At 42.7% G+C, this 23,911-nt stretch overlaps 1 protein-coding gene across 1 annotated transcript in view; it reads right to left on the bottom strand.

The window, feature by feature from the left end:
- Nucleotides 1-65: 65 nt before the first annotated feature.
- Nucleotides 66-23,911, bottom strand: part of hivep3a (HIVEP zinc finger 3a) — a gene marked incomplete at both ends in the record, with an annotated part of 41,218 nt that continues 17,372 nt past the window's right edge. The window contains 6 exons of the mRNA XM_080442749.1: nucleotides 66-171; nucleotides 8,789-9,032; nucleotides 9,211-9,244; nucleotides 9,775-10,239; nucleotides 13,656-14,341; nucleotides 16,073-16,251. Of these exons, the coding sequence (XP_080298875.1) occupies nucleotides 66-171; nucleotides 8,789-9,032; nucleotides 9,211-9,244; nucleotides 9,775-10,239; nucleotides 13,656-14,341; nucleotides 16,073-16,251 (1,714 nt within the window). The remainder of the gene's footprint in view (nucleotides 172-8,788; nucleotides 9,033-9,210; nucleotides 9,245-9,774; nucleotides 10,240-13,655; nucleotides 14,342-16,072; nucleotides 16,252-23,911) is intronic.

Below are 23,911 nucleotides of genomic sequence, written 5' to 3'. Positions count from 1 at the left end.
GCGGGGGGGGTGCGGGGGGGTGCAGCGCGGGGAAAAAATACGCTTCACCGGCCCGTTTCACTGTTTTAGTGCTCCTTCAGCAGCCGCTGGTTCAAATTTTTGGCGATGGTTCTGTCTTCTTTCACTTTCTCCACGCCGTTTGGTGCCCCCCCACGGTTGGTCAAGCATAAACTGAGGGGGCAGAATTTGCAACTGAGGGTGCCAGGCCCCCTCAGGCACCCCCGTGGCGCCGGGCCAGCAACGTATGTATGGATGGTAAAGTATGTGCTACATGAATGTTGTGAAGTGTAAACCAAAAAGGTCAGACATCATGATGAGGCACAGGTATTTATAGGCTGGACACACCGAGCCCAGGTCTACCAGACGATCCCTCCACCCAGCCAATCAGCACCCAGCAGCAGCAGCAGCAACAAGATGAGGTGATGAGGGTCATCACACTCCACTCTAGACTAGACCAGTGTTTCTCAAACATTTTCATGTCAAGGACCCTCAAAATGACATTATTATTATCAGAACATAGAGCTATTTAACACTTTTAACCAAAGAACATAACACCCTACATGAATTGATAGAGGCTACATCTATATCTTTAACCAACTAGTACATGTGTAGTGGTTGGAGATGGTCTCTCTAGTCTTCTATTGAGACATTTACTCCTTGTTTTTGGACAGCACTGGAAAGTAACTAAGTACATTTATTCAAGTACTGTACTTAGGTACACTTTTGACTTTGAGGACTTTTTACTTTACTGGAGTGTTTCCAATTTTCAATACTTTTACTTCTACTCCACTACATCTCAGAGGCAAATATTGCATGTTTTACTCCACTACAATTATTTGACAACTTTAGTTACTAGTTACTTTGTAGATTTAGATTATTATTCCAAAAACATGTATTAACCACTTCAGCCCTGTGCATACTTAAAAAAGACTTTCAAAAGACTTTTACACATTTTAGACATTTGAAAACGTGTGAAATGGGACATTCTGCAGTACTTTTAAGTATATTTTGATGCAGATACTTTTGTACTTTTACTCAAGTACATTTTGAATACGGGAGTTCTACTTGTGACAGAGTATATCTACATTGCAGTATTGATACTTTTACTTAAAGGTAGGGTAAGTGATTCACTTTGGTTAAAGAGAATTTCAATAAAGTCAATAGAATTAAGAGAATGTCAATAAAGTCAATAGAATTAAGAGAATGTCAATAAAGTCAATAGAATTAAGAGAATGTCAATAAAGTTGCACCAGATTAGATTTATGTGCCACCATAATTATTGTAGCTCAGACATTATTGCAATTACTTCTCTCCGTCAGCAGAGGGAGACAATGGAGTTAAAATGTAAGGATTGTACCTGTAACTATTAATAGTCCCCAAAACAACACTCCTCCCTGTTCCTTTTCACATGGGGATCTGTGGCCAAATATGTATTCATTTAGATATGATATAATTGATAATATAGTCTTTTTTATTTTTGAGAATCACATGGTTTCTCAAATCATTTCATGTCAAAATGATATGTATTTAATATATTGAAAGATTTGCAAATGTTCAAGATTTTTCAAATGTGTTAAAATGGTTAAAAATGTTTGTGACACTATGTTAACTCATTTTGCAGGGGACCCCTTGATACAATCCCCCCCCCAGGACCCTTGGGGGTCCCCGGACCCCACTTTGAGAACCAATGTTGTAGACCATGTCCTGAGCCTCCCTTCACATGAGTGTCTGAGTAGTACAACAGTCAGTTGAGGTTTTAAATTTATAGGCTATGCATAAATGATATGCACAAACATTATTATGCATATCATATTTAGGCCTACTCGATGAAAAATAATCATCAAAAGGGGCCTTTTTCTGTCTCCTACAAAGCAAATAATCCATTGCTCAAATGTGCAAAATATAAACTTATTTGCCACATCCATGTCGTAAATATGTATTATAAACAAAGGATTCTTTTAGCCATGTGTTGAAGATTTAAGACGAACACAGGCCAACTCTCTTTTGCATTTTAATGGCAAATATAATGTCATCATAAAATGATTGGAAGATAATGAACATTTACCTTATTTGGCTGCATGTGTGAAATTGGGGCACCAATACCTTCAGCAGATGATGTCATCCTCCAACAAACTGCATTCAGGGCCAAGCCTTCCACTACAGCTGCATGCTACTGCCACCTACTGGCGACACTGCTCACCTGCAGCTGCTTGGGAACAAAGGAAAGCTTTTTTGCCTCACAGCCATCTCAATAGGACGATGAAAAACTGTAATTAAACATTCCATATGTGAACAAACAAAGGCAGTCCATAAACGAGGTTTTAAATGGAAGTTTGTGAAGCCAATGAAACGTAATAAACTTTTAATTCAACGCATCCTGACTCTATTTAACATGATTGCAGCCACAGGGTGGTACCATGCACAGCTGAGGTTCCCAACCTTGTTTTACCCCTTTACTTGGAGCCCCCCTTCTTAAATCTGACAAAAGCTATAACCCTCCACACACATGCACACATGCATGCACTTATGCACGCATACGCACTATAGTTTTTCCACACATGTTAAGCCCTTAAACCCTATTCTCGCATGAGGAATAGCAAAAATAGCCACAAACGTGTCACAAACGTAACATCCGCACCAAACTTGGCACCAACACTGGTCAGGGGTCTGCTGTAATTGCAGACCCAATTGTAAGACCCACCCCCTCTGTGTTCCCATTGGCTGGGCTTTAAACAGCCATTAGTCCAGTTCCCTGCATGCTTAAAGGCATACTAGGTAACGTTTTCAACAAAACTAAAGTTAAATTGTATATCTTTTGTGAGTGGCAAAAGTTTCACAACACCCACTCCATGAATTTCACCCCCGGAAGCCTTTTATTTATATATTTATTATTGAACGGTGAAGGGGGGACTTTCCCGGGGAAATGACGTCATCTGGCCGGAAAACGGAGGCGGAAATGCACTGGTTTCCTGTTTGGCCAGGAACTAACGCAACGGTTTCCTGTTTGGCCAGGAACTACCGCGCTATTAACAAAAAGGAACCTCACGCTGATTTTAAGAGAATGTAAGATTGGAAGATCGAAAAAGAACAGAAAAAGAAAGCACAGCTCATGGTAACTAATGCTCCACTGGCTAAGAGAAACGATCCGTAGATAGTATAAAACAATTAAAAGATCGCTTTTTGAAACGCTTCCGGCTTCCGGTGAAAACGAATGGAATTCTGGGTAATCGAGGATTACGGAAATTGTATGCAGTGACGGTAGTGACCAGCAGAGGTTGCTAAAAATCGTTATTTGTGATTTTGCATTGTACAACTTTAAGGCCCCAAACTTAGTGGGTGCTCTTAGACGGCCAATATGGACAGGCTGTAATTGGCTGAAGCCCCACCCCTCTGTGTTCCTATTGGCTGGGGTTTAAACAGCCATAACTCCCAATTCCCAACATGCTCCACACTTGGTGGGTGCTCCCACCGACTTCCAATTTCATCAAAAATGACCACTTCCGGGGTGTCCTTCCTACTTCCGATTTGTCGGATTGCCTTGAAACTTCACCCACACACTCTCTGAGGGGTGTGGGGTTCAATGGTTCCATGATAATAGTCACACCATGTGGGGCACTACAGCAGTGTTACAGCAGTTTCTAACATTTCAAATGGCCATAACTCGGTGCCCATTGCTCTGATCAGCGCAATACAGGACTGGATTTGAAGGCCTTCAAATCTAATAGACTGTAAAGTGCAATGTCTAAACTGTAGTCAAAATAAAGAATATAATTTTGCTACTCAGCGAAACAAATGCAGTTTTATGTCCGCAGAACCCCACGTTTAGTATAAAATCCACTTTTTAGCAAGACAATGTACTGTATATCCACTACTACAGAATCTCTGATTCTGATCGCTAACGCTCTGGACCAGAGCTAGTTGGGAATCACTGCTGCTCAAAACAGGAGACAACAAGGTACTTCACCTTTGGGATGTAATAATGTGTTGCATGTTTTGGAAAAAAGAAAACCACAAAGTCCCACGGTTTTACTTATAAATCTGTAAAAATGATAAGTTTAATGGCAAACATGAAAATGACAGAGTGATCGTATCAGTCTATAAAACCAACAACACAAAAATACATGTATCTGTTTATGAAAACAATTTGACCATATAGCTACCGTGTGTGTGTGTGTGTGTGTGTGTGTGTGTGTGTGTGTGTGTGTGTGTGTGTGTGTGTGTGTGTGTGTGTGTGTGCGCTTGCGTGCGTGTGTGTGTGTGTGTGTGTGTGTGTGTGTGTGTGTGTGTGCGCTTGCGTGCGTGCGTGCGTGCGTGTGCTTGCATTACCATACTTGTGAGGGCCAAATGTCCCCAAAAGTATAGTAGAATTTGAGAAAATGTAACTCAGGCGAAAAATTTAAAGCAATTGTAAAGATGGGATTTATAAAATGAACGCCCTACAATTTGGATGTCATCACAAGTATAGTAATGCAAACCTGTGTGTGTGTGTGTGTGTGTGTGTGTGTGTGTGTGTGTGTGTGTGTGTGTGTGTGTGTGTGTGTGTGTGTGTGTGTGTGTGTGTGTGTGTGTGCCTGTGTGTGTGTGTGTGTTCTGTGTTGATATCAAATCATGTGTCAGTGCACTCCAAAAATGTCTTGATCAAAAAACGTTCTCAAGATTATTACAAAAGGAGATGAGCATAACCCTGCTTCTTCAAAACACCGATAGAGGACGATATAATGAAAACTAAATAACAACCCCAAATAATTGAATTAAAATAAAATCACAGCCTTTTAAAGAATGATATATTTTTTGACAGAAATTGCACTTCAAAATACTGGTCAGAGTGTAGAATAAATATTTGTAGTACCTTTCTATATCAATTTTGGTCATTACAGTACATCGACACAGCAATAGTTATATTCTAGCTGTCTGGGGTGGGGGGGGGGGGTGGTTAATAGGCATAAAGAGGGTGTGGATAAAATCTGTATCATTTATTTCCATTCCAGCTGCTTTCGCTTTATAGCACTGTTTCTCAACCTGTGGTCGGGGGGTCCACCAGGGGCCCAAATAGGGCATAGCAGTGGCGGCCATTTTGTGGTTCCACAGATAGAAACCCCATTAGTTTTTCCCTTATATAATTATATTTATGTTAATTTAATAATTTGATTCTGTGTCCAAAAAAATATTTAAAACCTCAAAAAAGATAATTTATTAAATATAGTATATCATATAATAAAATATTAAAAACATTTTTTTGACACAGGATCAAATGTTTTGTGGTCATGATTCACCAGGAGCCTGGATGGCTTGGTTCCAGGCTTAAAATAATGTATATAAATATTTTCGGAAATCTCTATGGGGAAAATTAATGGGGTATCTATCTGTGGAACCACAAAATGGCCATGCACCACTGCTACGCTATGCTATGCTTATAGGTCTGTACTGTAACTCCGAGAGTGTACAGTGGGTTATCTCCGGGATCCACAAGGGTTAATTGGGAATGGAACACATTTTGTTTATTTATTTTATATTTTATAATATCTAATAATTTTTATATCTACATTTATTTTACAAATGAGCGGCCCAATGCATATAATATATATATATTTTTAAATGACATTTAAGGCCCAATATTTCTACAAATGCTACAAATTCCTGCAAAACCTGTGATCAACATTATGGGCATAATCAAGAAGTTGAAGGGTAAATTTTGTTCTGATAATGACGTGCCGTGCATGTTCAAATCAACTATACTTTACATTACTTCCCACCCTTTCCCATAGCATATGTTTGTTTTTTAATTGTTTTTCATTTTTGGGAAATAAATAAAACAAAAAATAAGGTTTAGGTTCCCACTGGACCTGTATGCGGTCAATTTAATAGCGTACAAATGGAACCAAATGGACCCATACGGGTCCATTTGGTTCCATTTGTACGCTATTAAATCTCAGACTTACAGACCTGTTAAGGATCCATTTTGGACCCCTGGTAGACTGCGGACCTGAGGTTGAGAACCAGTGGCCTTATAGTACAGAATTGCATAATATAGCACATAAATAAATTAACACCAATGACATCAAACGAGAGAGTAAAAAAAGATTTTACAAAACATACTGCATATCTAACAGTGTCTATACATATATATTATTCATGTAATTACATAATCACATCATTCTTTAAGCTGTACCGAAGTGCTTCTTTCCTTTTGTCTCCAAAACCAGACACCGATGTGTGTCTTCCAACCAAGCCTCTAGTCTTGAACGAGGACTTCACCCATTTTCAACCTTATCTCTATGATTGGTCCTCACTAATGGCCAGTATAAGATGCCATCAATTCTGTATAATCACTCTGTGTCTCAGTGGAGGGCTGTGGACAATTCAGAACCCTGCCTACCAATGACATCGTCGGTAGGCAGATCTGGCCAAACAAGATTTCAAACCATTGATTTAAAAATGTTATGAATGCAAGAATGGCTTCTATAGAGAGTATGCACATGCGTCACTTTTCCACCGGGACACGCCCCCTCATCTAGACTGAGTGGCCAAACATTGAGCAGCATGGAGCATTGGAGTTTGGAAGCGCTCGTTGGAAATCACTCAACGGTCCTGCGTACCACCTGTTTCTAAATGTTACATAATGCAGGAGGCAGCAGAATGTTGCGTTTTTGAAAACGAGTGCTTCCAAACTCTGACACTTAGAAAAATACTCACCTGCACGGAATTTATTGACAGAAAGTAGCTCATAACATGTCTACGGTGGATTTTTATGAAACAAAAACTTTGCAGATAGAAAGAGGATAATTCAAGCTTTCCATACAGCTGATGGTGAGTTGAACGTCATTTAATACAATCAGATAGGACTTTTCTGTTTGGATGTGGGCTGTGAAGGCCAGAAAGGTTTTTTTTGCCACTCAGTAGGCGTTCCCGTGCATAGCCTCTATTTCAGAATGCAAACTTTTCAGGAACACAAAGGCTGTATAGTTTCTATTAGCTTGGAATCCCCATCGATGATGTCTCTAAGCTTTATTCCAATATGCTTTGTCGTCGCTGTCTGTCAGAAACCAGCTAACTCCATTTTTCAGCTTTCTAATTTTTTCCATACAGTGCTATTGAACACCCTTTAAGTCTGTGTGTTGGTTAAACAAATATTGAACCAATGAAAAGCATTAAAAAGCGCTTCTGACAAAACCAGCTAACTCCATTGGATCCTCAAACTTTCTGCTAAACCAGTTAAGTCCACCAAAGGGAGGTGGAGTTAGCTGGTTTTGCTGACTCCAGGCTCCACCCCCTTTTGACCTCCAACCTCATTGTGAGCTTGGAGGTCCATTTAGCTTTTCTTATCAATGATGAACAAAACCTCCTAACACCTTTTGTTTTGTATTTGTCATTTCCTGAAAAATTTACATTTTGGAGTTAGTTGGTTTCTACAGCAGAGATATGTGATTTGTATTGTATTTGTATTTGTATTGTATTATATTGTATGTATTATATGAATTAAGTACAATGGACCACAATGGAAAACAAACCTTTGACTGTTATACCTGTAGGCTACTGTTAATAATAATTGTGTTATTAAGAAGTATTCAATCAATGGAAAGCTGGTAGGCAGGTTTCTGAACGGCCCACAGCCCTCCTCTGAGACACAGAGTGAGTAGATACAAATGGTGCCATCTTAAAATGACCATTAGCGAGGACCAATCATAATGAAGATAAGGTTGAAACAAACATGTTGGAAGTGCTCCTTTTTAACCCATTCAAACCAGGGAACGCTTCTGTGTAACCACTTGACCACTTGATGTTATACTTGGGCTATTCAAAAATAGCAGATTAACAAGCTCATATGAGCTTGTAGATCTGCTATTTTTTTTTAAATCGTGAAAATGTGTAAATCTTTGAATTATGTATATTTAAAGCAAACATTTGTAACTTAAATCTTTGCTTCTGGGGGTCCCTGGAACAACACATTTTGAGATGGGGGTCCGTGGCCCAAATACACATAATTCTGGGGGTCCTTGACATGGAAAGGTTTGAGAAGCACAGACATTGAAACATACGTTTTTCAGAAAACTGTTAGGATTTAGAAGACATTTTGTAGAATCCCCGGAAGCAAAGATTTCAGTTACAAATATTCGCTTAAAAATATATATATATTCAAAGATGTGCACACATTTTCCACGATAAAGATCTACAAGCTCATACGGCACTCGGTGCCACGCTATGAGCTTGTAAATCTGCTATTTTTGGAATAGCCAAAGAAATCTAAAAATGACAGATGCATTCACGGTCTTCAGTAGTAGTTCACTCAAAAAATTACTTGTTTTCTATCAATTACACACCCCATGCAGCATTGAATTCATTGAGATATTTTAGTTTTTGTCGCATTCCTAAGCCAATAATTTGATGACCGGCGGAAAGATTGCTAATGTATTCGGTAGGAGACTCGAAGTATACTCTTTGAGTCTCATAGCGGAAATACACCCAGTCATCAAATTATTGGGTCAGGAATGGGTCAAAAACTAAAACAATCTCCATGAATTCAAGGCTTCATGGGGTGTAAGTAATTTTTGGGGTGAACTATTCCTTTAAAGGGTGACGACTCGCCGTTCTCTTGCACTCATCCCTTTAAGGGCCTTTTCCTTCCTTGCCTCTCTCTCTCCAGCGTCAGCGTTGCGACCGGGAGGAGGAAGGAGCCTTACTGTGGCCTGCTGCTGCTGCTGCTGCTGCTGCTGCTGCTGGGGGAGGGGGGGCAGTCTGGGGGGGCTGAACAGCCCTCTTTGTAACGTGTGCGTCTGTAGCCGCTTGACACAAAGTGCTCGCCGCCTTGGCATTCGACTGCGAACGGCAGCAGCCGGCTCGTGCCGTAGTTTTGCTCTCTTTCCTCGGCTCTCCTCCGGACGGCTCTGGCGCGTCGCGGTCGTCGTGGCGTGGCGAAGACAACGACGACGAAGAGACGGTTTCTTCTTCCACGGGCGTTTCCCTGCTCGCCCTGTGACGGCGGCGGGAGACACCGCTTTGGGCGGCTCCGTCGTCGTCGTCCTCCGCTGGCTCCTCTGTGAGAGGAGGGTCTTGCTGTTGTTGGCACCGGAGCGGAGCGGGTGCCGGCCTCCTCCTTCTCCTTCTCCTCCCCCTCCTCCCCCCCTCCCCCGCTGGCACCGATGATGGGCTGCCGTGCCCCCCGCCCCCCGCCGCCGCCGCCGCCGCTGGCGTTCTTCTTCTTCTTCCATGAACGATCCGCCGTCGCCGTCGTCCCCTCCTCGTAGGCCTGGAACAGATCACATGACAATTTTTAGAATGAGGATTCATTAACGATTGCGATTAATGGTTTAATTGTGTTTTTGAAAGAAACCTCGTATCTCCACGTTTCTTTCATAATTCTTTGCTATTTTTAGAAACAAAATGATTAAGTGACAGTGGTTCAGTGTGTCTGTGTGTTTTATTGATACTGAACCAATGACAAGTATATCGTCTCTGTCGGGTGGAAACGTCCAAAACTGTTACTTTTCAGGATTCAAATTCAAAAATAGCCAAATCTACAAGCTGAAAACGCGTCGCTTCGTGCCGCGCTTCCAGCTTGTGGGTCTGCAATTTTTTATGCTTTTTAGTGACGCTTAAGTAGGCCGTTAATTTACGGAAAAACACAAAAAGTTAAAATATGGAGATAAGAGGTTTCTGCCCGACAGCGACGATATTAACAAGAGCTTGTGACTAAATACTAACTACATTGGATCCATTTCCTGAAAAGTAACAGTTTTTGGACAGACGATACGTAAATGAAGCCGTCTCCCTGCTCACCCTGTGATGGTGGTGGGAGCCGCTGTGTGTGCCGTCGCCCTCCTTCTCCACCACCACCGGCTCTTTCAGAGGGTCTCGGCACTGCTGCAGCAAAGCGGCGGACCCCCCCCTCCTCCTCCTCCTCGTCCTCTCCTCCGCCGGCACCGGGGGGCTCCTCCGCCTGGCGTTCCAGGACCCCTCCTCCTCCGTCCCCCCATCCTCCTCGACCCCAGCAGCCCCCCGTGGGGGGCACAGGGTTGGGGTTGAGGAGGGGGGGACTGGCAGCACGGCGGGCTGGGGTTGTGGGGGTCTTTTGGTCACCAGGGTGTAGAGAGGGGCGGTGGAGCGGGGCTGGATCATGTGGAGCCCCCCGATGGGGATCATGAGGCTGGGGGAGCGGGCGGGATGCTGGGAGTGCAGGGGCAGGTGGCTTAGGACGCTGGAGGCCGGGTCGCGGCGGGGCGAGAGGACGGACACGGCCCTCTGCTAAAAGAAAGAGAGGATGGGGGGGGTGGGGGGGGTGGTAGAAGTTGAAACCGTAGCACTGTGATTCATTCTCAAATATTCAAATATTTTGTTCCAGGGACCCCCAGAAGCAAAGATTTGAGTTAAAAATGTACATATATATTCAAAGATTTGGAACATTTTTCAGGATTTCTCCAAAAATAGCAGATCTACAAGCTCATAGCGCAGGACTCGGTGCCGCGCTATGAGCTTGTATATATCTGCTATGTTACAACACAATATAACTTCAACCCAGGATACAAGTGTAATAAAACACTTATTTCCAATGTGTTCCTGAAAAATTAATAGTCCAATAAATGACATCACTCTCAAAATACAAAAAAAACCCACTAAAAATAACCTAAACACCCTGCACAAATACCATACCATAAGTACACAAATTAAAATTAGCCTGTAGCTTTTTTCCATAACAGTATTCTCACACTGTTTTCAAAGGAGAGTCTAGATTGAGTCTAGATTGAGTCTAGATTGATGCCTGACACACAGCAGCTCAATTTATATAAAATAATTCTTGCCACGACCTTTGACTCTTGGTATCTCATATACCGTTTGGTTTGCCCTAGTTTCATACTGATGTATACAACTTATAAGAGCATTACTCCCAAGGTAGCCAGGGGAATTACCATTAAAACATGTTGTACATAATATATGACCAAGCTTAAGTTGATCCACACTTCACAGGGAGCATCCCCACCTCCCAAAACTGGTCACAAGTCACAACCAACATGTATCCTGGGAGTTATACTTATAGATTAAAGGCCCGTACACACTGCAGGAGATTGGGTCCGAGATTGCTGTCGCCGACATTTTTTGGCGCTCGCCGACAAAACCTCCCGATCTGACGCAGATCGGCCTTTGATCTGCGAGATAATGCTCGCTCTGTGTGAAAGGTTCCGCGAGACGATGTGGCCACGATTATCCGCTCTGCGACGGCTTTCCGACCGTTTTCAGATAACTACCATGTTAGATATTCAGCTCTGTCCCAGACAGGAGATCGGACAGTATCATACATTATGAAAGGGTCTGCGAGGAGATCCACGCTACAGCCAATGAGAGCACATTACAGCCACCGTGGCCAGGGGAGCGTCGCTGGATCTGACCACAACAAACAGTCCCGCAATATTACCGTCCAGTCCTGTATTAAGTTAACATTATAAAACAAAATGAGAGAGTGAGCGAGCCTGGTGGTGGGCTGTTTATTTTAGAGGAATTGTACAGAGAGAGAGAGAGACAGACAGACAGACAGACAGAGAGTGAGAGCAAGAGCGAGCTCTGTGTGTGTGTGTGTGTGTGTGTGTGTGTGTGTGTGTGAGTGTGCAGCATGTGCACGCTGTTATGAACAGCGTTGCCAGATGTTGCGAGAGAAATAAGCAACCAGGTCTATGAAAACAAGCCCAAGAAAAGGCCACTTGAGCACTTTAAACCTATTTACAAATACATTGGATATTTGAAAATAGCCGATCTACAAGCTCACAACGCGTCGCAGCTATTTTCAAATAAAAATCTTGAGAAAATTGTGGAATATTTTCTAAATCCACACAAATCTTGTATGGGGGTCAGTGATGGCACAACATATTTACAGAAGGGGGGTCTGCGGACAAATACATATTATGTGTTGTTTAAACCACTGGTTTAAACAACATTAGGAAACAAGGCCAAATAAGCAACTACACAAATAAGCCCAAAAAATGCACCCCGCAACAACCAATATTTACAAGCAACTCTACAGAAAAACAAGCCCAAAGTCGCTTATAATAAGCGGACATGGCAACGCTGTCACTGACGGCTTCTGCGCACTTGACTGCGAGAGAGGGAGAGAGAGAGAGAGGGGGAGAGAGAGAGAGAGAGAGAGAGAAAGAGCGAGAGAGAGGGGGGAGAGGGAGAGGGGCATATCACGGGATACGTCGATTAAAATGAATTGGAATAAACTCAAATGTATGTATTGGGTCTGACTCTGGAGATAGCATCCTAGTGAACTATCCTACAGTGTGTCAGCCCTTGTCGGGGATCAATCCTGTTGTGAAGACCACAACGATATTATGACAGCCGATTTCAAGAAATAAACTCCTGCAGTGTGTAATGCTTAACGATCAGATAACCCCCCGAGCACTTTAAGGTCCTGCAATGTGTACCTGCCTTAAGTGTGCTCGGTGTGCTGGAGTTTCACCTATACACCCCATTACGACATGTTTTCTTCACAAACTGCCACAGAGAGATAATTTCTCACATGTATTTTTGGCCTCTCTGAGCCTGTTATGGTGCGTACGTAGTATTTGTTATGTGTATAATTAATAGCGGTTACATTGTGGCATTCGTTAACCACGCCTCTCCACCCACCTGTGTGACCCTGTTGGTTTAAAGCCCTGGGCATTTTAAAATACGTCTCGCTTTTTGGCTCACAAGGCTAATCTTGTGTGGTGCAACAAGTCAAATCCCAGTAAGTCAACATTGAAAAAACAAATATAGATACCTGACGGTACACAGGGAGGTTATTCTTTTTAAGTCACACCTTTATTGGAAAAGGAAGGAAAGCCACCCCGTTCCACTTTTATATCATTTCGGCGCGGAGAGGGTCTTAAAATAAACGTGCGAGCGATCTCAAATAGACACAGAGTGTTTTTCCTGGGCAGCCGGGTGATAAAACGAGCAGAGGTATCGTTAAGTAGCACCGATTGGAACCACATGTGTGTGTGTGACGAAAACAACGTTGGTGAATATCTCACTTCGGGCATATACCTATAAAAAAAAGTCTGTCTCTTCACGGCTTGTGGGTTCTGCTATTGGTTTGAGCCACTGCTGTTTCCCAATCGAGGGTCTATGGGTCCCCCTATAGGGGGAGGGGGGGTTGGCGGGCAAAGATCACAGGCCTTGTCTGGACTTGTCTGGTTGGAGGTAGACCAACATTTTAAAGGAGTAGTTCACCCTAAAAATGACTTATTTTCTATCAATTACACACCCCATGAAGCCATGAATTCATGGTGACATTTTAGTTTTTGTCGTATTCCTAAGCCAATCATTTGATGACCCGGCGGAAAGATGTATCCGGTAGGAGACTCAAAGAGTCTCCATTGAGTCTCCTACCGGAGAGACCGCCGGGCATCAAATTATTGGCTTAAGAATGCGACAAAAACTACTAAAAATATGCTTCATGGGGTGTGTAATTGATAGAAAATAAGCTATTCTTAGGGTGAACTACTCCTTTAAAACATGTTGCACAAAATCACTTTATCTCTCCCAGCATTCATGCTGAATATAACTGCTAATGTGTGCAAATATTAATTACAAAAACCAAAACAATTTCAAAAAAGTAAAATAAATGCATAATGAACGCTTATCACACCACATTTCAGAAAGCATGCATCGATCAAAGCACTCACCAGCCTCGCCTTGGACGTCGGTCTGTCCGTGCGTCTGTCTCTAGGCTCGGTCGCATAGTGTGCATCTCTGGACGGGCAGACCGCCAGGGTGGCGGCGGCGGCGGGGGCGCCTTGGGACTGGACGTCACGCCCGGGGGACACCCGTCCCACTGCTGGGGACACCCGTCCCATTGCTGGGGACACCCGTCCCACTGCTGGAGACACCCGTCCCACTGATGGGGACACCCGTCCCATTGCTGGGGACACCCGTCCCATTGGGGAGGAGGAGACGTGGCAAGAAGATGGAGACAAACAATCGGGGGACGGGTGCGGCTTGGGAGACGCCCTCGGGGACGCAGGGTCTTCAGGGGACCGGTGACAGGGTAAGGAGGGTGCAGAGGGAGAGGAGGAGGAGGAGGAGGGGTCCCTTGAGGTCGTCGACGCAGAGGGGTTGGAGCGTTGGCGGGCAAACAGGCCACGCCGGGCGCCGGCGGAGTCGACGACCACGCACTTCGGAGCCCCGCGTTGGAGCGAGCGACCGTCCGGATGGGTCGGGCGCAGAGGAGGAGAGGAGGTGGTCTGCTCCCTGTCTTCATCATCACCCTGCACGTTCTCCTCGTCCTCGGCGGGATGCCTGCTGTCGTGCGGTCCAGGGTGCCGAAGATCTCTTGGATCATCTGGACGAACGGAAGGTTCTTCGCACACTCCTGTGGGACGGGGAAAATAAATAAATTAAAAACTCTGGAATCAACGACCTCTTCTAGTAGCTGAATTTACTATTTTGGTATTTAGCAGACGCTCTTATTCAGAGCGACTTACTGTACAATGAGCAAGGTAAACACCAGAGGTGGGAAAAGTACTCAGATTTTTTACTAGTAAAACTATCAATACTGCAATATAGACAAGTAAAAGTCAAGAATTAAACATTTACTTGAGTAAAATTACAAAAGTATTGGTATCAAAAATTACCAAAAGTAAAAGTAGTCATTATGCAGAATGTCCCATTTCACAACTTTTAAAATGTATAAAAATCTTTTGAAAATAGCAGATCTACAAACTCACAATGCGTCGCATCGCGGCGCATTGTGAGTTTGTAGATCGGCTATTTTCAAATGGACGAAATGTATAGGGCTGAAGTGGTTAATGTATGTTTTGTAATAATAATACAAATCTACAAAGTAATTAGTAACTAAAGTTGTCAAATAATTGTAGTGGAGTAAAAGTACAATATTTGTCTCTGAGATGTAGTGGAGTAAAAGTAAAAGTATTGAAAATTGGAAATACTGAAGAAAGTCAAAATACTTGAGTAAATGTACTTAGTTACTTTACACCATTGGTAAGTCAGTGAGTCTAAACAATATACAATCAAAATAACAATATGTACATTTGAAACTATAGGATACCAGGTAAACAATGAACCTAGTATATGTTTAAATATACACATTTACACTCAAAGGAACACAATGGACATGTCTTGAGCTTTACTGTTTGATCCGTTTGACAGATATACAAATGGTCATTATACATATGCATTTTGAACTTATACCAGCAGACGATTGAAATATTTATTTATGTCCACATACACAGAAGTACAAGACTACCTTTGTACAAAGGACATAAACACTGATATAAGCACCACAGACAATCATGGATAAAGGAAACAACACACACACACGCACACGCGCGCACACACACACACACACACACACACACACACACACACACACACACACACACACACACACACACACACACACACACACACACACACACACACACACACACACACACACACACTGTATGCACATGCACTTAATTAAAGATAAATCAAAGTATGTCCACCTTCACGGGTATGACAGAGGGAACAGCTAACGTCCTTGTGACATTTCTCATGTGCCTTCGACTTCACATGTTTAGCCAGGTTTCCTGTTCAGTTAAGTAAGAACAAGACAACATAATTGTGTTACCACAGACTTAATAGGGCTGGGCTAGGCTATACGACTTTTAAAAAAACTGGTCAAAAATGCAGATCTAAAAGCTCACAACGCATCGCGATGTTAGAATTGTCTCGTTTGAATTTGTTCATATATAAGAAAAAACTAAACCTGCTTCTCAATTCTCGAAGATTAAGTCGGTTATTGGGTCTAAATATCGGGTTTTGAGATATTTTCAGTTAATTTCCCAGCCCTACCACAGACACATCACTATTGGCTTTAACCAGCTGGATCCACAAGTTCACAATAAGTCGTATTGCGACGCATTGTGAGCTTGTAGATCGGCTATTTTTGGAGAAGAGATTTGGTGTAGATGGGAAAAGTGCACAGTTTGAACTCAAGCACAGTTCTCTTAAGACTACAGGGGGTTTAAGTGGTTAAAAGTTCCCCGGCTCACAGTGTCCCTGTGTTGCTGCTGCGTCCGTCCTTCCTTCCTTCCCTTACCTTGGGTGTTGACTGCAAAACTGCAGAGCTTGCAGATGCACGGTGTGGAGTGCGGGGCGGGCGGGCAGGTGTGTTTGCGCAGCGCGTCGGGGCGCTCGCTGCGGAAGGACGATCCACACTCCTCACACTCACACTTCCCCCCTCGGCGGCCATGCACGCAGCCGTACCCCTCACTGGATCTGTGGCGGGTTGAGAAGGGAATCAGACTCAACTATAATTGTCACATCACAGGTTTAGAGGTGTAAAGAAATGGGTTAAATCCTTGTTTTGTGCAAGCCCCATCATGTGTAGTTTTCAGGGGGATAAAAGGGAGGGGGGTAGAGACAGGGAGAGGAAGGAGAACACGGGAAAGAAACGGGTCAAAAGATAAATAATATATGTAGATTTATACACATGGCATAAAACACGCAGCAGGTATGTACATGAGGTTAGAGATAAAAAGCAAAAAGTAGCAGTTATATGTTTTGTGCCCGGGTAGCTCAGTGGGTAGAGCTCTAGTCTTTTAATCGCAAGGTCATGGGTTCGATCCCGGGAACCGTCAACTCAGCGTATATGAGTAGCGCAGCTTGGGTTCGGCAAGTCGTGCGGTAAGTACTGGGAGCTGATGGTAGGTGTGGCGCTCCGCCTCAGCAATCCATCTCCCAGGGGTCTAGCGCAGGAGTCTTCAATAGGGGGTCCGGGAACCCTAGGAGGTCCTCAGAGATACTACAGGGGGTCCGCCAAATCTTTGTGACTTAATTTTTTCAAATTCTTACATGAACGACTTGAAACCTGGCTTCCCTATTCTGGGGGGAACATTAGCCGGAAATTGCAGATCTACAAGCTCACAACGTGTCGTGACCTTGTAAATCGGCTATTTTCGCCGAAGAGGTTTGGTGTACAGGGAAAAAAAGTGCAGACCAAGTACAGAGTCAAAGGTCAAGTTCTCAAAGTATTGAGGGTTTAAGTCGTTAAATGTCTGAAAACACATTTAACATGAATCCAATATGTAGTGGGGGTCCCTGCTTCATCTCTCTCTCAGCTACGGGGTCTTTGACCTAAAAAAAACGTTGAAGACCCCTGGTCTAGCGCATTCTAGCGGGGATAGACTCCCATGTTTTCCGCTGATACCGACAATAAGCCCCTCCGACCTACTCACTTATGTACATGAGGCTAGGCATAATAAGGTGCATAGGTCTCCGCCAGGCCGGGTTGCCTACCCAGGGCCCACAATCTTTGGAAGGAAGTCGTAGCCAAATTGAATGTAAATCTGACTAATCTGATTGATACATCTTGATCACATCACACCAGAGTTATAACAAGTACCGATTTGCATGCATTTTGGACAACATCTGTAGGAGTAGCAAAAGGTACAGTATGTTTTGAAGAAAACGGAAAATGGCGCAAATGGGCGTGGCCTATATGGGGAGTTGCGCCATGAGCGAAGTAATTTTGACTGAGCGACCTACGGTTCAAGATGTTATAGCGCCACCATGAGGCCGATTTGATGTGAAAGCAGGTGAAGCGCATGGGGTGTTTTTTGGGTTCTTTATAACACATATCGCCTCTGTCGGGTGGAAACCTCATATGTCCAAAACTGTTACCTTTCAGGATTCAAATTCAAAATTATCAAAAGTAGCAGATCCACAAGCTTGTGGATCTGCTACTTTTGATACTTTTGTGTGACGCTGTAGTATGATCAAGAATGGCGTTCTGTGTGGAGGGTGCATGTTCTCCCCGTGTCCCCTAGGGTAGGCACCCTCACAAAAACATGCTGTAATCCTGGTCTCTATACTGCCTCCCCCTGGTCAGCCGGGAGCGCCTGATGGAGGGGAAAGGAACTGGTTGGAATAACGTGTTCCCATGTCAGGTGATAAGAAGGCTTGTTAGCTCTCATGCATTGAAGGAAGCATGAGCTCGGCTCTGGGCTCTCCCTATAGGCTGGCAGAGGGAGTGTAGCGCCCAGGATTACTTAGACAATTGGTACTAGGTGAAAAATGGGGTTGCAATGTTAATTTACGGAAAAAACACAGCGTCAAATATGGAGAAATATGGAGCAACGATAAAGCACACGTTCTCTCTCCGCTATCAGCCTTGGCACATTTCACTGACAGCTGTCTATTGACGCCAGCCCTCGAAGCGAACCATAGCTGCGATCGATGCGAGCGTAACACGATCCGACGCCAAGCGGCGCCCCGCGGCACCTGTGAGAGGCTTTTAAGCATCTTTATTCATCCAGCGTAAAGTAGACTGTCTGTCTGTTTGCCAAACTGTTTGGCAGAAACCTTGTATCTCCATGACCATGTTACAACTTTTTTTTTATGCCTTTTGGCCAAATTAACGCTGTACTTTGTCGTACTACAGTGTCACAAAAAGGTATAGCAAAAGCAGCTGTTCTACAAGCTCATAAAGCAGGCGCATCGCGACGTGTTGTGAGCTTGTAGATCTGCTAATTTCGGCTTTTTTGAATAATTTGAGAAGGTGGTTAAGTGTGTGTGTGTGTGTGGGTTTTATATATATCGAACCAATGAAAAGTCTGAATAAAGAGCTTTTGACTAAATAACAACTACATTGGCTCCATTGGAACACAGGTTTCCATTTCCTGAAAAGTAACGCTCTCGGACATATGAGGTTTCCCACCCCGACTAGCGACGTTTTTTACTACACACAGTGAGCTCACACTGTGGCAGCTGGCCCGGGGTGGGGGGGAGGCGAGGGAGGAAGGGTTGGGGCGGCTCCACCCGTAGGTGTTGGGGTTGTGTACCGAGGGTCCCTGAGCGAAAGCCCCCCACTTCACTTCACAGCTCCAACAGAGAGGCTTTCATAAGCCAAAAAAAAACAGATACCCCCACCCTCCCACTTCCCCACTCACACTATACCACCCATTCCAAATAAGAGTGGTGAAAGTAGCTACTCCGGATTTAAGTAAAAGTAGCAATACCACAATATAGAAATACTCTGTTTCAAGTTAAAGGCCTGTATTGGCAACAGTACCAAAGTACCAAAGAAATTCAAAAGTTGAAGAGTTTTCTAATTATAAAAGTTTTCTAATGTAAAACTGCAAAGTAACTAGTAACCGAAGTTTTCAAATAATAGTAAAACGTACAATATTTGCCTGTGAGATGGAGTCGAGGTATAAAGTACTCAAGCATACTCAATGCACGTGAGTACAGTACTTGAGTAAGAGTACTTAGTTACTTTCTTCCCCACCGACATGCAAACAAGGGGAGCCCGCGGCACCGCAGCCGGCCAATAAAAACAGCCGGGCGAGGGAGGGAAACCCTGCGCCCATGAGCAAGCCAGCAGCTGCTGGTCCAAATTAACTCATTAAGACCAGGAACGCATCTGTGTGTCCTTTTAAGATTTCTTTGGCTATTCAAAAATAGCAGAATAGCTCTAGCACGGAAAAATCGTGAAATGTTTTGCAAATCTTTGAATATATATATATTTTCAAGCGAACATTTTTAACTCTGTTACAACGTATGGGGGTCCCTGGAACAAAATATTTTGAGACGGGGGTCCACGGCCATATATCATTTTTGAGAACCACTGATATTATAGCAACATAGGTTTTTTTTTAAAACCTGTTAGGATTTAGAAGACATTTGTAGAATCCCCAGAAGCAAAGATTTGAGTAAAAAATGTTTGCTTTAAAAATATATATATTCAAAGATTTGCACAAATGTTCGCCCTATGAGCTTGTAGATCTACTATTTTTGAATAGCCCAAAGAAATCTTAAAAATGACACACATCCATTGGTTACCGGTCTCAAAGGGTTAAGCATGAAAAACACGGGAAATGAAAACAAAAATTCCCTCGGCAAACAATCATTACCATTATAATGTGTTGTTTTTCCCTCTCTATTTTGACTGCATGCTTTATGGGGCTGAATAAACCGAGGGACAGGTTGGTATATACCTTATGAACGGTGGCATTTATTAAGCGAGGCTTCTTTCATGTTTTTTAACGCAGACGCTGAGCAAAGAGAAACGTTACACAGGTTCCCCCCGCTGACATGTTTGCACACACTTTACTGACATTTTAAGGTGTCGGGCAGAAACCTTGTATCTCCATTATGTTTTTTTTTCTTGTCGTAAATGAATGCCCCACTTCGTTAGCCGTTCTACGTGAGCTTTTAGATCTGCTATTTTATTTTTGTTTAAGTTAAAGTGACAGCGGTTAAAGGAGTAGTGGTTGTTTTAAATTGTCTTTGTTGTTTTAAATTGTCACTCTTTTAATTAAAGGGATATTTCACTTTCGAAAAAAAAAATTGGGTCATTTTATCGTGTACTCAGGCTTTTGTGAGCCCCCCGGACAGTTTTTAAGTTGCTTGATTCAGTATTTAGATATTTGATATTCATTTTAGCAGACACGCAGAAAAGTATTGGCAGGACGGGTGTTTTTGATGAATCTAACGTGTTAACTGGAGTTTGAAGTTACAATGGGTTTGTATTGGAAGGGGGCGTGTCTGATAAAATGAATATCAAATATCTAAACACTGAATCAAGCAACTTAAAAACTGTCTGGGGAGTAGATCATGATAAAATGACCCAACATTTTTTTTAAAGTGAAATATCCCTTTAAGCTGTCTTTATTAGTGTGGTTGCCCGAATGGGCAACCAGACTATTGTTTTACAGAAACTTTATTTCTAGATAAACAATTTTTTCAACCGCATCTCCTCCCACAGTTTATTTTTCCCAATTTAGTGCCATATGTCAAAATGACCGGCCTCACCGGGAATCGTCTGCTTGTATTTTGTTAAGAGATTGGTTGCATAGTTTTATTGATATTGATTTATTAGTGCATTAAATTTCCCCATCCACTTTAATGGAAAAGTGAAAAAACTCAAATTCAAGTATTTTTTTCTCAGAAACCATAAGAGCTAGAGTTACCAGATTTGGAGGGGAGGTTTATAATTTAGTCCGAAATTATTTAAATAAATAATCACACCATTCGGCCTCATGGTGGCGCTATAACAGCCCACTTTACGTTTTTGGCCTTTAACTCTTGAACCGTAGGTCCTAGAATAAAAATCTTTTTCCCCCTAGATTCCTTGGGTCATGACGCAACTCCCCATATAGGCCACGCCCATTTGCGTCATGATAGATTTTCCGCCATTTTGAATTTTCTTCAAAACACACTTTTTGCACCTTTTCCTACAGATTTTGTCCAAATCTCACAAAAATCTGTACACATGATCTCTGGACCCATGCGATAATCTGGATGAAACAGAATTTTGATAGTCCATACCGTTCGTCCGTAAATGGCTTCCAAAGTTAGCGGGAGGGGCCCGTTTTACAAAAAAGCCCACAAATCACGAACAAAACGTCCAGTCAATCCCAAATTTTAATCACATGTCAAGTGAGCTTTACTCAACAAATCCCCAAAAGCATTTCCACTTTGACCCATAGGGGGCGCCACAAATGCGCAAAATGTAACCGTTTGACACAAAAACATGATTTTTGGGGGGATCAGTTCTCTCAAAAAGAAAAGCAAGTGATCTCAGGAGTGACATGAAGATGTCATTGGCCCGCTACATTTGTGGGAGGGGCCTGTTTCTTTAGTGGGAGGGGCCTATTTCCTCAAATCAAAACGGCACGCGTCACGAACGCGGGATCCGATCGGCACCGAATTCGAATCGCACGTCGCGCGTCCTCCGACGGTAATCCACCCGGCGTAATCCTCGCATCCCGGCGGCCGCCCGCGACCGGCGTCGGCGCAACCACACTCTGCAATTGCCCTGAATTGCGACGCGTCTAGTTACTAATGTTTTTGCTATTTTCACACACATAACTTGTTTTATCCTGCTGTTCTTATTAGATATTATTTACACAGTTGTATCATGCTTTCTGTAATGTCGGTATCATTGAAAATGAGGGCTCTGCCCTCAATGTATTTCCGAGAAATTAAAGGTTGAATGAAAGAAAAAGTTCACCCAAAAAGTGACTTATTTTCTATATTTTCTATTTTTTGGGGTGAACTACTCCTTTAAGTGGGTCTGTGGGTTTTATAAACATTGAACCAATGATTTTTTTAGAAACCAATTAACAAGAGCTTATGTCTAAATAATAACTGCATCCATTGGAACACTGGTTCTTTTTTCCCCACCCATTTACTGAAAAGTAACAGTTTTGGACATATGAGGTTTCCACCCGAAAGCGATGATATATATTCAAGGAACAGCTGTGTGGTCACACGACCTCTAATGCAAGAGCCATTCACAAATCAAGCAGTAGATTTATCATCAGAAGAAGTGCCCGGGCAGAATGAATGGGCCCTTCACGCAAAGCTATGTGACAGCGCCTTGCTCATTTTTGTGTGATAAAACCTCAAGGCACACCTGCAGTGGTGGAAAAAGTACTCGAATGTTTTACTTAAGTAAAAGTATCAATACTGCAATGTAGAAGTACTCTGTTACAAGAAAAGTCTGGAATTCAAAATGTTACTTGAGTAAAAGTACAAAAGTATTGGCATCAAAATATGATTAAAGTACAAAAAAGTAAAAGTACTCGAAAGTTTGAACTTTTTTTGTTGCGATGCGACACATTGTGAGCTTGTAGATCGTCTATTTTCAAATAGCCTATGTATAAAATAGGGCTAAAGTGGTTAATGTATGTTTCATAATATCATAATTTATATCTGAAAAGTAACTAGTGACTCAAGTTTTCAAATAATTGTAGTGGAAAAGTACAACATTTGCCTCTGAGATGTAGTGGAGTAGAAGTAAAAGTATTCGAAATTGGAAATAATCAAGTAAAGTACAAATACCTCAAAATTGTACTTAAGTACTGTACTTAAGTAAATGTACTTAGTTACTTTCCACCACTGCACACCTGTAGCCATATGCGTGCAACATAGCCCCTATTCTTCTGCCTACACATATACGTCATGACCTAGTAAGAGCGAATAGGAGAAGGGGATCAACGTCACGTGATGCCTTTGTTTAGTCCAAAAAATATATGTCAGCTGTTCCAAATAAAAATCGGGCCAAACAAAAGTGCTTATTGGTCAAAAACCTGGATGTGTGTCTCAAAGAATAACAGTGGTTCTCAAACCTTTTCATGTCAATGACCCCCAAATTGACACTTATTATCCCGCGGACCCCTTTTTGAAAAGATATGCCAGGGACCCCCATAAGAGAAGATTTTTACGGCTCTACCAGTGATTTTCAACCATTTTCATTTCAAGGACCCCCAGTTTGATATGCATTAGGCTACGGACCTCCATTTAATGGCATTTCTATCTCTGGGACTCCAATTTATATTGTAAAATCAATGTTTATTTAACTGTGAGAGTGTACAAATGGAACCAAATGGACCCTGTACACTCTCACAGTTACAGACCCATAAGGGTCCATTTGGTTCCTAATATCCATCATTTAGCTGGGGACCACCTGCTCCCTCAAGGAACCCCTGGGGGTCCCCGGACCCCACTTTGAGAACCAATGCCCAATAACATGTATTATCACTCTTATCACCCGGAGGAAAAAAAGTGTAACCATTTAAAGGACCATTTCAGCCATTTTCAACCAGTCTTCATATAAATGGTCCTCACTAATGCTCATTATAATATGTGTGCTGTGTGCCTACCAGTGACATCCCCGATGGGGAAGCCAAGCTAATAGAAACGGCAAGCTTTCTATTCCTGGAGAGTTAGCATGCTGAAGCCATTGTTCTTGTGTTGATAACAAAATAATCAAATCTCGTTTGAAATGACCAAACCCTATATGATGTCACTGGTAAGCAGGTTTCAGAACTGTCCACAGCTCTCCTCTGAGAAACAAATGGTAACATATTATAATGATTATTAGTGAGGACCAATTATATAAAGATTGGTTGAAAATGGCTGAAGTGGTCCT

Source organism: Gymnoscopelus braueri (assembly GCF_963280865.1).
Source record: "Gymnoscopelus braueri genome assembly, chromosome: 11".
Lineage (NCBI taxonomy): Eukaryota > Metazoa > Chordata > Actinopteri > Myctophiformes > Myctophidae > Gymnoscopelus > Gymnoscopelus braueri.
Note: the sequence above shows the minus strand (reverse complement) of the source record. Positions and strands in the feature narration are given on the sequence as shown.